Genomic DNA, 15,487 nt, shown 5'->3' with positions numbered 1-15,487 from the left:
TGGCATTAAAAACTGACCATCGAAATTTTGACCCGATTACATTACTTTCCTTCCTATAGGATAAGGAAAGTAAAAAAGAGTTTTTATTTCCAACTCTAAAATTCTTTTAAATGTTTTACTAAGTGAAGCAACCTCTGTGGCCGAGTGGGTATCACGGAGGTCCCGGGTTCGATTCCCGGTGCGGTCGAAGTTTTTTCGGCTTTGTGCTTGGAGTTCGGGGTGCACTCACCCTCGTGAAGTAGCTACTTTAAAATCGAGTAGCGACCAGTGGCGGCATTACCAGCGTTTAAAGATTCTTGTAAAATGGAAATCAATGGGGCTCAACCACTTTTTTTTTCTTCGCTGATAAAGGAAGTTCGAAACACGTTGATCTCAATAGAAATGCTTAAAATTTCATTTGAGGCTTCCTAAGATGAGAAATCTTCGTTTGAAATTTTTGAATTTTGAAACGCACAAATTTTCGCTGGGCAGCCATTTTTTCGTGATGTGACGTCAGTTCATGCGAGGTCGGATGACGTCAGTTCAACGTTATTTTTTTTTTTTTTTGCGACCTTTGAGCGACATTTTAGGGGATTTAGGGACCGTTTTGGATGTTTTTGAGTGCGCCAATGCACTTTTTGGGTACTTTTACATCGGAATAGGACTCTATCTCGAAAAAAATTGTCATTTGGTTGAGCCCCTATAATTTTCGCGGACAGCCATTTTTTCGTGATGACGTCAGTTCATGCCAGGTCGTAAACCATGGCTGCTTCAACGTTATTTTTTTTGCGACCTTTGAGCGACATTTTAGGAGATTTAGGGACCGTTTTGGACGTTTTTGAGTGCGCCAATGCACTTTTTGGGTACTTTTACATCGGAATAGGACTATATCTCGAAAAAAATTGCTATTTGGTTGAGCCCCTATAATTTTCGCGGGCAGCCATTTTTTCGTGATGACGTCAGTAAGAAGAAGCTTAGAGAAGTAAGAATGAAGTTTTTATATTTTAAATGATAAGAAGAAGCTTAAAGAAGTAAGAAATCTTTTTTTTTTATTGAAATGACCATTTCGCCTGTCACGGCGTCGTCAATGGGTTCTTCTTTTTTGTTTTATGATATTCTCCTTAAGAATAACACTGATCGTGCCGTAATAGGCGAAATGGCCATTTGAAATAACTAATAAGATTAAAAACATCATGAGAGAGAGAGAGAGAAAAAAAAAATCTGGTGTGAACATCACACGACTTTCCTCATCCTATTGAATGATGCTTATTTTGGATGTTCTTGAGAAAAAAAAAATCTGGTGTGAACATCACACGACTTTCCTCATCCTATTGAATGATGCTTATTTTGGATGTTCTTGTTCTTATAGCCAAACTTTTACAATATCTCTAACCGTTTAGTCGGTATAGCTGAAAACCGCCAAAAAGCGGTCAAAACACCGCCAACCGCAGCACCTATCTCGACCAAACGTTTTGAGGTGCATCCTTGTTACATTTGTGAACTACATACAAAATTTCAAGTCTCTGGCCGTGGTTATGAACAGGGCTGAGATAGGCCATTCTGAGATGTTCTTGGCAAGTGGAAAATGATGTGGTAACTTAACACAGAGCCTTCATGAGCGTGTAAAGTTGGCGGGAAATTTGAAATTTTAATTTTTTTTCCGCAACGCGTACAATCTGAATTAATTTTTTACTTTTTATCTCTAGTTTGCACGTTTATATTATACTTTTCATTTAAATCAGATATTACAAACAAGCGAATTACAAAGCAAACAAAAATAAATATAAAATAAATTTTAAAAATTGCCGCCGGGACAGAGGGTTAGAAAAAAAGCCCAACAATCCCACGTTATCCTCGCTTAAGTTACCACTCCAATGCAAAACTGTAGAAACAATATCCTATCTCACCTCGTCCGAGCTCATCTCAGCCCTGTTCATAAACACAGCCTCTAGCTCATACCGTTCCCAATATATTGTTAAATTACACCGAAAACCACCAAAAAGCGGTAATATGCCGCCAACCGTTGCACCGATCTTTACCAAAAGTTTCGTGTCGTATCCTTGTCACATTTGACATCTACATACCAAATTTCAAGTCTAGCTCTTACCGTTCTCGAGATATTTTGTTTACAGACAGACAGACACACAGACACACGGACCAATGACTGAAACTTTGGATTTAGGCTCTAGGAACCTCAAAACGTGTTTTGGCATTAAAAACTGACCATCGAAATTTTGACCCGATTACATTACTTTCCTTCCTATAGGATAAGGAAAGTAAAAAAGAGTTTTTATTTCCAACTCTAAAATTCTTTTAAATGTTTTACTAAGTGAAGCAACCTCTGTGGCCGAGTGGGTATCACGGAGGTCCCGGGTTCGATTCCCGGTGCGGTCGAAGTTTTTTCGGCTTTGTGCTTGGAGTTCGGGGTGCACTCACCCTCGTGAAGTAGCTACTTTAAAATCGAGTAGCGACCAGTGGCGGCATTACCAGCGTTTAAAGATTCTTGTAAAATGGAAATCAATGGGGCTCAACCACTTTTTTTTTCTTCGCTGATAAAGGAAGTTCGAAACACGTTGATCTCAATAGAAATGCTTAAAATTTCATTTGAGGCTTCCTAAGATGAGAAATCTTCGTTTGAAATTTTTGAATTTTGAAACGCACAAAATTTTCGTGGGCAGCCATTTTTTCGTGATGTGACGTCAGTTCATGCGAGGTCGGATGACGTCAGTTCAACGTTATTTTTTTTTGCGACCTTTGAGCGACATTTTAGGGGATTTAGGGACCGTTTTGGATGTTTTTGAGTGCGCCAATGCACTTTTTGGGTACTTTTACATCGAAATAGGACTCTACCTCGAAAAAAATTGTCATTTGGTTGAGCCCCATTGCAAAGGAAGGAAAGTAATGCTGTGATATCCACAAAAAGTTGTAAAAAGGCTCTGCTTTACCACAAATAAATAATTAACGATTTGATTTGATTGTTTTAACAAGTGTGTGTGTGTACCAAAATAAGTTAACAACAACTTGTGTTTATTTATTTGTACATACCTATGTTAGGCTCAATCCCCGAATTTGCTAAATGAGCGAAAAATCTGCTCTCTCCGCGGTGTGTAAAATGCAAATTGTTCATTTGTTCAATCCCCAAAATTCGGCAACTGAGCAACTGTAAATAACTCAGTCCGCGGACTGGATTTATGGAAAAGCTGAATCGCTGAAATTGGCCACTGAGCATCATGAGAAAAACGAATAAACTGCTCACTCCGCGGTGTGAAATCAAGAAAAGCCAGACCGCGGATTGTGCATTTTGAAAAATGCTCAAATCCCGAAGTCGAAGAGTCTGAGGGCCGAATGCACAGTCGTTCCTAAATGATAAAGTTTTCCTTTTTCCTTAAGGCTTCCTATTTCCTTAAGGTATCCATTTTCCTATGTTGTTTATTTTCTTCTGTTTTAATACTAATGGCGTCTGTTCGTCATAGGCCACTTTCGATTTTTCAGTTTTCACCTATCAAAGTTTTTCTGCTACTAACAACTTAATTTTATGATCAATTAATTGAGGAAAAATACGAGAAATATTAAAATTACATTGTTTACTTGGTCAGATTCACATTGACAGCTCAGAAATGAAAAAAATAATTTCTATATATTTTCTTTTCTTTTGTTTGGATAGGTACTTATCGCGTTCATTTGCCATCGACCAGTTTCGATTGATTTTTAGTTGCTATGGATACAATATACACCGGAATGCAAAAAAACAGGACAGTTTTCAATTTTCATTGAACACTGTTACAGCCATTTTAAAGTCAATCTGTTCCAAATTTTCTGCACATCAGTCAGTGTATTGAAATTAAAACGTAAAAGAAAGTCGGAAATACACATTGCGCTTTTTTTTTTTTTTTTTTTTTTTTTTTTTTAAAATTAGTGGTTCCCCGTCTGCCTTGTAAGGGCTAGGCCGCGGGTTCAATTCCCGCCCGGGGCGGACTTTATCCTGAACGGATAATGTTTGTTTTTATCCTGAACGGATGAGGTTCGTTCTCGGAACGGCTGGCTTTTTCCTATCCTGTCTTTCTTCTCTCTTCGATTTCGGGACGATAAGACCATAGCTGCAGTTACAGTTCCCTCTGTCAAACCTCTTAAAAAAAAGTTGAGTGTAAAGTTGAGTCCACTCGTAAAATTTGTAGCCAAAACCAAATATCCACCTCTTTTTTTTAAAAAAAATAATAAATAACCGAATGGTTTGTCAAGCGTTGACGAAGTTGGTCAAAATATAAATATTTTGTAGTATGCCTCTCATCAGATGGGCGAGAAGAGACACTATACTTCCCATTTAGGTGCTGGGTCAACACGAGAACGCCAGAAAGTAACCCGTTGAAATATTTGCAATCGAAAAACGAGTACAAATTTTTGTCGATGGTGGGATTCGAACCCGGGACCTTCTGCATGGCAAGCAAGCGCGTTACCACTGGACCAACCGTGCTTGCGTAACCAGGAGGAGTTTAGGATCCACTACGCATATGAATTTTAGGAAAGCACTAAAAGGAATTCCCAATCATTAAGGTACGACTGTGCATTCGACCCTAAGTGTATGAGATGCGTGAAGAAGAATATTTATAGTAGACCTACTTAGGTAGGCTAAGTAGGTCTACTTACATATTGTGACCCCAAATAGCAAACCTCGTCAGTCCGTTTTTTATTTATTTATTTAGACTAAAGAAAGAGATTTGGGATGACGATATGTAGGTACTTTCATAAATATTCTTCGTCTTTTACTGCACCTTTTCTTAATCTTATTTGGGGTCGGCGTTACCCTCCTTTATAACACCCTTCCATACCCTCCTATCTAAGTTACTTATACATACCTATTGATATACAGGGTGCACCAGAAAAACACTGACAACGGCTCAGGGTAGGTAGATCTCATCATGTAAAATCTAGTTAATAAAGAAGAGACAACTTATAAAAAGTAACAACATATTGAGAAGACAGTATTTTCACGAAAGTTAAATCTAGAATGAAAAAATATTGAATCCTAGAACTTGGGAGTTTTCACAGTCAATAACATTCAGTAACCATAACAACGTTATCCTACACATCATTTCCAACAAGGTTCTGTGGGTCATTTTCCCACCTTCGGCTTCGTTTCCAAGAAAAGTCTAAAAAACCACTTTTCAATAAAAAATTACAGACCTTGTGTCAGTTTTAGGTCACAACTTTTTCATTTTAATCGATAAACCTATTTTGTTAAAACCATAAGCCAGAGCACAAAAATTTGATCCGAATACTCCTTTGATATGTTTTTTTTCAAGCTCGAAAAAGATTTACGTTGAAACACGCGGTTTTTGTCCGAGGAAATTTTGGAGCAGAGGTCTCCATCTTTCAGGAAAGCTTGCGCTTTATTCAAGGATCAAAAGGAGACCTTACTTTCCTTTTTCACTCACGTCCTTCCCAGCGAAATAATCACTTAACTACCTGACCTTCGCCCGAAATACTCGAAGACACTGTAAGGGTGTCTTCGGGTATTTTGAATGATACGAATAACTTCATTAAACGTTAATTATTGCTATGAAGCCAGGCATGAATTATTATTCTTGTCTCCGGCGATGCTGTTTACATTTTCTTTGGAAAAAGTTTTCGTCTGATTGTTTGAAATAAATCTTTTTCTAACGGAAAAATTGAATTTCATTTTCACAGCCCTAGCGTCTCCAAAGAACAAAACAAAAACATTGCAAAGGTGCCCACTCACGGACAGTAGTTTTCTAGCCTTGCGTATGTTTTTTTAGGTAGTTAAGTGGTTATTTCGCTGGGAAGAATATGAGTGAAACAAGCTGGGTCCGTCCCTCCGGGAATTTTTCAGCCCGTAGTTTATTCGATCGTGGTTAAAGAATACCTATGTACCATACTGTTGCGGAAGCTTTCAATTGTGTTCTGTTGACTGATGGAAAAGAAGACATTAGATCCAAATGCACCAAAGAAATACCGACCACTGTGCCTACTAAACTGTTTGGGAAAGCTCTTTGAATCGGTAATAGTGTATCGGCTTACCAACGAACTTGAGGAAAAGGGCCCTCTGAGCGAGAACCAATACGGCTTTACCAAGGGCAGATCCACCATTGACGCCATTGGAGTAATCAGACGCAAAGTGGACTCGAATATCGGCAAGCACCGATCAAACAGAAAGCTGCAAATGCTAACCACGGTCGACATCCAAAATGCCTTCAACATGGCCTCCTGGAGGCTGATCGTAGAACAACTGGAAGAAAAAGGCATATCCCCATACCTGAGAAGGATAATTGAAAGTTATCTCGAGGACAGGTTTATAGTTGTTGGAAGGAACGAGGAAAGACTGAGATGCACCCGCGGGGTCCCGCAGGGGAGCGTTCTTGGACCGACCCTATGGAACGTTCTGTATGATATCGTCTTAAGAGAATCCCTGCCAGATGGCGTGACGATCATCGGATACGCAGATGACACCGCAATCATTACTGAAGCAAAAACCGTAGAAGATCTGAAATGGATAACAAACATGGCTATTAGTCGCATCACTGAAGCCATTAAAGAGCGTGACCTCACAATAGCGGCACAAAAAACAGAAGCGGTCCTACTCTACGGCGGACGAAAAATAAAATCGGTGACGGTGAAAGTCGAAAATGAAGAAATCCAAACAAAAGAACACCTAAAATATCTCGGAGTCATCATTGAGAGGAACTGCAAAATGGGCCTGCACATCAAAACAGTTGCCCAAAAAGGCGCAAGGGTCGCAAACACCTTATCCAGGATTATGCCCAACACTAGAGGACCGGCGGAAAACCGAAGAAAACTACTCAGATCTGTCGTACTTTCAATTGTACTCTACGCTTCATCAATTTGGCAAGATGCTTTGAAATACAAAATTCACAACAACACCTTGAAAAAATCCTGCAGGACTGCCTGCCTTCGGGTGTGCCGAGGCTACAGGACGATCTCCTACGAGGCCCTGGGAGTCATCTCCTCAATGATGCCCATTGACCTTTTAGTGGAAACCCGTTCGAACAACACGGAAGAAAAACGTGAGGAGTGCCTCGCTACCTGGCAAACAAGGTGGACAGAAACTACCAAGGGCGTATGGACTCGAACGCTAATCCCTGAAATCAAACCATGGATTGGAAGAAAACACGGCCAGCTGACCTTCGAAATCACACAGTTCCTGAGTGGCCACGGAAAGTTTGGATCTTACTTAAAAAGATTCAAAATCATTGCGGATGACGGATGTGCCAGCTGCCAAACGGCTGATACACCAGAGCACACTTTCTTCGAATGTAGAAACTTCACCACGGAAAGAAGAACTCTCGAGGAAGCACTAGGAAGCGCCTTTAGAACAACCAATGCTGTACAACACATGCTAGAATCAGAATCCAAATGGGACTTAGTTGAAAACTATGTTCGAAAAATAATAACCATAAAGAGGGGTCTTGGGAATCAATCCCATTAGTGCCATACTGGCCAGAATCCCCGTTATTTAGTGACTTGATTTGGTCTAAAGTTGCAAGTCACATTGTTGGAGCCCCATAGTGGGTTATCACATGGCTGGGGCCCCCCCAGGGGTCCCCTCCCTCTGGGGAATGCGGAAACCCGCAAACCTGCAGGGGTGGTGTCCCCTGTGGGGGCCTCAGACATGTCAGTTTATTTTGCTTTGTTTTTTCCATCTATCATTTATTTTATTTTAGTTTAATCTATTATTTATACTTGTTATCTCATTTATACTTCTCTTTTTTAAAAATAAAAATTAAAAAAAAAAAAAAACCTACCTAACTTGTTTAATATTCAGTTTATTATTATGGAACTTTATTTCTCATATAATATGGTACATAGTAAGTTTCCAATTATGGGCTATTAATAGCAAACATAATTGTTGTTCATGATGTTGTTGCTTTGATGTGAAGTTAATGTGAGAGGAATCTTCTTAGCAGGCGACAGTTCTCAAGTAAGACAGATTTCTGAATTTTGTGGACGAGATATTGTGGCAGGTCAATCTTTTTTGTGTGGGTGTAGAAGCTTGGATGGATGAGACCATTGGTTGACATCACAACAGGAATTACTTCAACACTTGTCATATCCCACATGTTGCGAATTTCAATGGCAAGATCTTGGTATTTGTGGATCTTTGTTGCTGTAGAGTGAAGGATGTTGTGGTCTGCAGGATGAGCAATGTCGATGAGTTTGACTGTTTTTTCATTTTTGTCTACCAGTACAATATCAGGCCTGTTGGCTTCAATCCTTCGATCTGTGATTACTGTCGAATCCCAATATATCTTCATATTTTCATTTTCAAGCACTGGTTGAGGCTGATATTTGTAATATTCTGTTTTGTCAGTGGTGAGGTCAAACTTCAACGCAAGAAATTGGTGTACGATTTTAGCAGAAGAATTGTGTCGTTGCAGATAGTCAGTATTTGCGAGGATGGAGCAACTGGATGTGATGTGCTGAATAGTTTCGGATACACGCTGACATAATCTGCATCGGTCGTCTACATTCTTCTTCTCGATGTGTTTCATGTAGTTCCTTGTTTCAATCACCTCATCTTGGATAGCAAGAACAAATCCTTCTGTTTCACCAAACAATGAACTTTTCTTCAGCCAAGCATTGGAAGAGTGGTGATTGTTGTTCAGGTGAGTTTTGAACCGGCTGTGTAGTGGTTTTTCTTCCCATCAATTGATCAGATCTACATTTTTGATTTGTTCTGGCATATTGTTACTATTCAGGTCTAATGCAGATAGATTATCATCAGCATCAACTATAGCTTGGTGAAGGGGAGATGTAGTCTTCTTGTTGAGGAAGTACTTCTTCAGGTTGAATTTCTCTTTCTGGGCAAACTTCTCAAGGTTTATGAGACCTCTACCTCCCATGGCACGAGGTAGGTATAGACGTTCCATACAACTTCTTGGATGATGAATGCGATGCTGAGTCATCAGAACTCGCGTCTGTCTATCTAAAGCTTGTAGATCTGTTTTCGCCCAAGGGATGATGCCAAATGAATAGGATAGAATAGGAACACACCAACTGTTTATGGCTTTGATCTTGTTTTGTCCATTCAATTCGGTTGTGAGGATCTTTTTCATTCTTGAGGCATATGCATTCTTCACCTTTTCTTTTGCTTCTGATTTGTTTAGTACAAGATCTTGTGACATTCCCAAATATTTGTAGAAGGATTCAAGTGATGGAAATTTGAAAGGTGTAAGAGAGAGTTCAATGTTTTCTTGATGCACTATATTTCCTCTTTTGACTTCAAGAGTGGCACACTTTTCAATTCCAAATTGCATATTGATGTCAGACGAGAAGATGGCGGTGGTTTCAAGAAGGGATTGCAGTTCGTCATTGTTCCTGGCATAAATCTTCAAGTCATCAACATATAAGAGATGGGATATGTTGAACATGGATGAAGTTTGTAGTTTGTACCCTTTGTTGGTGTTGTTCAAGATGTTGCTCAGGGGATTCAAAGAAAGACAAAACCACATCGGACTCCATCCATCACCTTGAAATATACCTCTCTTGATGGGAATGAATTCAGATTCAAACATAATGGTGGACCTGGTAGTAGTGTTATCACCGCTAGACATAGGTAATGAGAGGGATAGTTTGGTACACCATGCTTGCATACTGTGTTTCAGGAAGTTTATCAGAACAGGATCAATCTTGTAGATGTTGAGGATTTCTAAGAGCCAACTGTGAGGAACGGAATCGTACGCTTTGGCATAATCGATCCACGCCACTGAGATGTTCTTCTTCCGTTTTTTAGCTTGTGCACACAAGACATGATCAATAACAAGTTGTTCCTTGCAGCCTTTTGATTTTTCTCTGCATCCCTTCTGGTTTTCACACATGATGTTGTTCTCTGTGATGAATTTGTTAACTTGGAGAAGAACTATGTTGGTCATGAGTTTGAACATAGTATTGAGACACGTGATGGGACGGTAGTTCTGTGACAAGTCATTGTTCTTCGGTTTCAGATAAGTGATACCTTGATTGAGGAATACTGGCATTTTCGATGGATTTCGAAATATATCGTTGAAGTGGATTTTGAGGTGGACATGAACACTTGTGAAATATTTCCACCAGGGAATTTTTTAGCCCGTAGTTTATTCGATCGTGGTTAAAGAATACGTATGTACCTACCTAATTTGTTTAATATTCAGTTTATTTATTATTATTGATTTGATTTTTGATTTTACTTTCATGTAATGATTTAAAATCAAGACTAGAGCCCGTTCTCCCTTTATTCCTTTTAATGTTTCTTAATAACTACCAATATAGTGTTGAAGTCACCCATCCATTTATTGGCCTTGCTCGGCGTAGCTTAACATAGGTGACGCTAAAACCGGTCTTAAATGATCGACTGAAGTGTTATTTAAAACTTTCTCACTTTGAGTTCATAGGTCTTCGCGACAAATTTCGAGATCAGAGCTCATTTGTGTGAGAAAATGTGAAAAAAATCCCGCAAAAACTGGTTTTTTTGGCTTTATGGTTTTCTGGAAAAAATTTGCACCACCATTTTCGTGATCCTGGTAAAAAGACCTTTAATTTAATATATATTTGGATAAGTCCTTCTATGGGGACAGAGCGACCGACCGACCGACTGACTGACAGACACCGAAGCGAATACAATAGTCCGTCCTTTATACCTTTTTATTACTATTGTAATAATAAAGGAAGGACGGACTAAAAAGCAAACAAGGTCTTATTCTGATCCTTGAATAAAGCGCAAGTTTTCTGAAAGATGGAGACCTCTGCGCTAAAATTATCTCGGACAAATGCGTGTTTCATAACTTAAAAATCGGGCATAACAATGTAAATCTTTTTCGAGCTTAAAATAACATAACAAAACTGAACTTTGGAAATCGTGTCTCAGGTGTTTTCGGATCAAAATATTTTGCTCTGGTTCGTGGTTTTAACTAAAACAAACTAACACAAGGTCTCAGATTTTTTGAAAAGTTTTTTTTTTTTTTAACTTTTTTTCGGAAATGAAGCCGAAGTTGGAAAAATGACCCCCAGAACCTTATTGGAAATGATGAGATCTAACTACCCTGAGCCGTTGTCAGTGTTTTTCTGGCACACCCTGTATAGAGGGAGATATTAGTACTAATAGTTTAAGGCCTGCCTAAATAGAAGAAAGAAAGAAACGGGGAAAAAACTCATATTTTGTTTTGGACTGTTCAGGTGTTCTTTGATTTGATGCGAGAGATCAGATCCAGAAAGATGGATGACAACAAAAGCAACAATGTCCGAGGGAAAGACAAAAGCAAACGAAAGAAACTAAAATGTGTCATTCTGTAAGCAAATCTGGCGTGTGTGTCACCACTTCCAGGCATCTCTGGGTTCAACATACTACCAAGGAACATTTATTATATTCCTTGTTTGTTTTTCTTTTTTCTCGCCTAAAGGCCCGTTCCCACGTCGTTTGGAAAGAAATCGTGTCGTGCGTAAGTGGGAACACTCATTTAAATTAGGTACATTGTTTACTAGGACATTTTGTCTCGTTCGGGGAAAAAAATAGTGTCGTGTGTAGTGGGAACACTCATTACCTTTAGGTACGATAGGATATTCGAAAAAAAGAAAAAAAAAAATCATATGAAACACACTACAATTGGGAACGGGCCTTTATGCCAAAATATAGGGAATAATCATTACTTTGCGATATTGTGAGGAAAAAGGAATAGTGAAAGTCTATGGGTCATATGCATTGTTCTTCGCCTTCTTCTTTTTCTTCTTTGACTTTTCCCCATGTTTAGACTAAGCTAGCCTACTCGCTGTTTAAAGTCCCCCGGCCAGACATACAGAGCATCTTGAAACCCCTGAATATTTTTTGAACGGCTAAAGATGAAAAGCTGAATTTTAGGGTTATGTTTCATATTTTAAAATGCCATTTTTTGAAGTAGTCGCCAAATTTCGGCCGAACCCTGGGTCGGCCCCAGGGGAGTCATCTTCAAAATCTTAAATAGGAACCCCTCAATTGTGATACATAAAATCAAAGGCCTTAAAAAACGTTGTACATACTTTGATATAAGTTTGAGCTCGATCCGATAACAAGGGCCGGAGTTATGGTCTATTCAAAACCCTGGGTCGGCCCCAGGGGAGTCATCTTCAAAATCTTAAATAGGAACCCCTCAATTGTGATACATAAAATCAAAGGCCTTAAAAAAACGTTGTACATACTTTGATATAAGTTTGAGCTCGATCCGATAACAAGGGCCGGAGTTATGGTCTATTCAATTTTTCATTTTTATATTTTCTTCCGTCAATAGAGGAAGCACCAAAAATGGGAAATTACTTTTGATCCGTGATTTGGTCCCACTAATGATTCATATTGAAATTCAGACCCAAACTTAAGGAGCGCGGTAGCGCTCCGCCCCGCCAAGTCAAGAAAGTTTGACCGTATAAATTTATATCTCCAATCCTGATGTTCTCTGGGGGTGAAAATGGATTGGTTCTAAATTTAATTTTTGGGTGAGATGAATTCAATTTAATTTATTTTTATTGTACATAATACTGCATTAAAAATACAACATTTCAATGAATACAATATTGTACAACGTCAGTTAAAGCGCACGGCACTGCGCCAGGCCAAGTTCCAGTAAGCACGCCTGTGTATCTTTACACGAACCGATTCGGCAGTCCCGGGGGCTTCGCGTGTTCGCTACGCGGGGTTGCGTATACGGTCGCGCTGCGCGCTCCCGGGGCTTCGCGGAGTTGAACATGGGGTCGCGCTTCGCGCTCCCCTGTTTACGGTCGCGCTGCGCGCTCTCAGGGGCTTCGCGGGGTTTTCCGGGATATTTGCATTTTTTGGGGGCTTTTGGAAAAAAATTGGGTAAATTTTGGAAAAATTTCCTTAAAAAAAGGATTTTTTTTTTTTTTTTTTTTTTACAAATTAGGAATTTAAACAATGAGTGAGATAGGTAGGTACTGTTTGGCAGGGAGGTAAATAGGTATATAGATATACAGGAAGGTATAGGTACTAGGGAGGTACAAAGGTAGGTAGGTACATGGGGAGGAAGGTAGGGAGGTAATTAGGGTAAGATAAAAACAATTAGGAGATGGATAATCCCGTATTTTACATCTCGCTTTTTGACTTGGCTTGCAAAATGTTCCACAACCCTCCCTTACTTTTTTTTTTCATTTTTACTTTCTTCTTTTTTGGAGAAGTTTGATATAGGAAACTGTAGCTGAGGTCTTATTGTCCTGAAAGCGCAGAGAGGAGAAAGACAGGATAGGAGAGGCAGCCGTTCCAAGAACGAACCTTATTTGTTTAGGATAAAGTTCGCCCCGAAAACAATCCGCTAACTACTAAGCTTAACACCTTTAAATATAAATAGCCAGCAGTGACCATCTAGGACTCTAGGTGAGAACTTACAGCTGTTTATTCCTGGGTGCACTCAGCGTAAGGACAGACAATATTTTTTTTTTAACACGGATATCGTATCCATTTTTATAAAACGCGAAATGTTTTGCCTATCTAAATTACCTATCTAAGATCACATTTTTAATGTGACTCAATTGCGAGTCGAATAAATCAAACCCCGCATCACTGGCACTATTTCCTATGGACTGAAGCCTTTGCATGGGAGCAAATTCACCTACATTTGTACGATTTTTATAAAGTTTGAATGTAAGGTGAGAGCGTGTACCACTAGAGTTGACTCGCAGATTTAGTTTCGCAAGGAGCTCAGGAGAGTTGATTTTGTTATGAATAAGTTTATGTAAGAAAGTAAGATCATGTATTTTTCTTCTATGTTCAAGACTCACGATGTTGTGTGATGCCATAATGGGTTGATAGTCATGATCTTGAATATACTTCTTATCTTTGTAGGCAAGTAGGCGTAGAAATTTTCTCTGTACTGATTCTAGAGTTGAGATGTAAGTTTGATACTGGGGTGACCATACTACAGAACAATACTCAAGATGGGACCTAACATAAGAATAGTACAATGTTTTCAATACATTAGTATTGGTAAAATCCTGAGTATGTCTGTAGATGAACCCCAGCATTTTGTACGCCTTACTTGAGATGTTATTGTAGTGGATGTTAAATTTAAGATTACGCTCCATTGTTACTCCTAAATCTTTGATATGATCAACTCTCTCTAGAAACACGTTATTAATAGAGTATTGAGCTAATGTAGGTTTTTTCTTAGTATAAAAGCTCATCACCTTACATTTTTCGGCATTCAGTACCATGAGGTTATCAGTACACCAGCGATGCAGAGAATGAAGGACCTCCTGCAGGCGTAAGACATCCGCTGGTCCCCTAACCCTCACCGCTATTTTAAAGTCATCGGCAAATAGCCACCCCTCAGTGTCAGGCGATAAAATAGTTGTAATATCATTGATGAAACATAGAAACAGAATACCGGATAAATGCCCGCCTTGAATGCAGCCCGAAGTCACGTCGATCTCTTCAGAGTAAACGGTATTAGAGTTTTGGAAGTTTTCATTGCCCGGAGTCGAACTAGTGACTGGGGCGCTGTCAGACGTACATTCACCGGCATTCAGTTTTACTATTTGCCTCCGGTTGACGTGGAAACTCTCGATCCAGTTTAATAAGTTACCGTGCACTCCCATTCCCTTCAGCTTCGATACCAAGAGATTGTGGTTAATTTTATCGAAACATTTTGAAAAATCAGTGTACACACAATCTACTTGGTATCCTTCCTCGATGGCACATGAAACATATTCAGTAAATGAAATAAGGTTAGTGGTTGTAGACTTATGTTTCATGAAGCCATGTTGGTTGTGGACAATAATGCTTGAGAGAATGGGATAAATCTGACGAGATACCAAGTTTTCAAATAATTTAGGAATGATTGAGGATATGCTAACCGGTCGATAATTTTTAATGTTGCATTTATCGCCTGACTTAAAGATGGGGGAGATGTAAGAAGTTTTCCAGCGGTCAGGAAAAACGCCAGCATCCATGGAGCGCTGGAAAATGAGGGCCAGAGGAGCAGCGAGTGCTCGAGCGCAGGAGGTAAAGACTAATGGAGAAATCTCATCCGGGCCCCTACACGCGCTTTTGGGTAGTTTATTAAGAAGTTGGAGTATATCGGTTTCATTTATTTGGATATTACTAATATTAATATGAGTATTATATTCTAGATCTTTTTTAGGACAAATAATGGAAGAATAGCTCTGGGAAAAATTCCTTGCGAATAGATTAGCTATCGTCTTGATATTATCAGATTTCAAGTTGTCAAGAAACATGATAGAAGGATTCCCAGGACTACTCTTCCTATTTGATATAAAGTTCCATAACTTCTTAGGATTAGAGGAAAGTTCATTTTGAACATCATGGATAAAAGCGCGGTAGTCCCGAGATGAGATCTCTTTAATCTTGCTGTGAACATTAGAATCAACATACAATGAAATACATGCACAATTGCAAATTTTGACTAAATTGATAACTTTCAACTACTAAAGTAAAATTTATTTAATTTTTTTTTCTATGTTAAGAAAATTGTTTTTTTTTCCCCCTTTCTTTTTACTAAAA

At 39.1% G+C, this 15,487-nt stretch overlaps 1 protein-coding gene across 1 annotated transcript; it reads right to left on the bottom strand.

Annotated features, from left to right (window-relative positions):
• Positions 1 to 8,657: 8,657 nt before the first annotated feature.
• Positions 8,658 to 9,989, bottom strand: LOC108253150. Its single transcript, XM_017446584.1, has one exon. It carries the CDS (start codon positions 9,987 to 9,989, stop codon positions 8,658 to 8,660), a length of 1,332 nt encoding a protein of 443 aa, XP_017302073.1.
• Between the last annotated feature and the right edge of the window lie 5,498 nt (positions 9,990 to 15,487).

This window comes from Diaphorina citri, unplaced genomic scaffold, assembly GCF_000475195.1.
Source record: "Diaphorina citri unplaced genomic scaffold, Diaci psyllid genome assembly version 1.1 scaffold1304, whole genome shotgun sequence".
NCBI classification, from domain to species: domain Eukaryota; kingdom Metazoa; phylum Arthropoda; class Insecta; order Hemiptera; family Psyllidae; genus Diaphorina; species Diaphorina citri.
Note: the sequence above shows the minus strand (reverse complement) of the source record. Positions and strands in the feature narration are given on the sequence as shown.

What these genes read in the sequence shown, in the direction of transcription:
- LOC108253150 (XM_017446584.1), bottom strand. Translation starts at nt 9,989, where the DNA reads ATGCCAGTATTCCTCAATCAAGGTATCACTTATCTGAAACCGAAGAAC.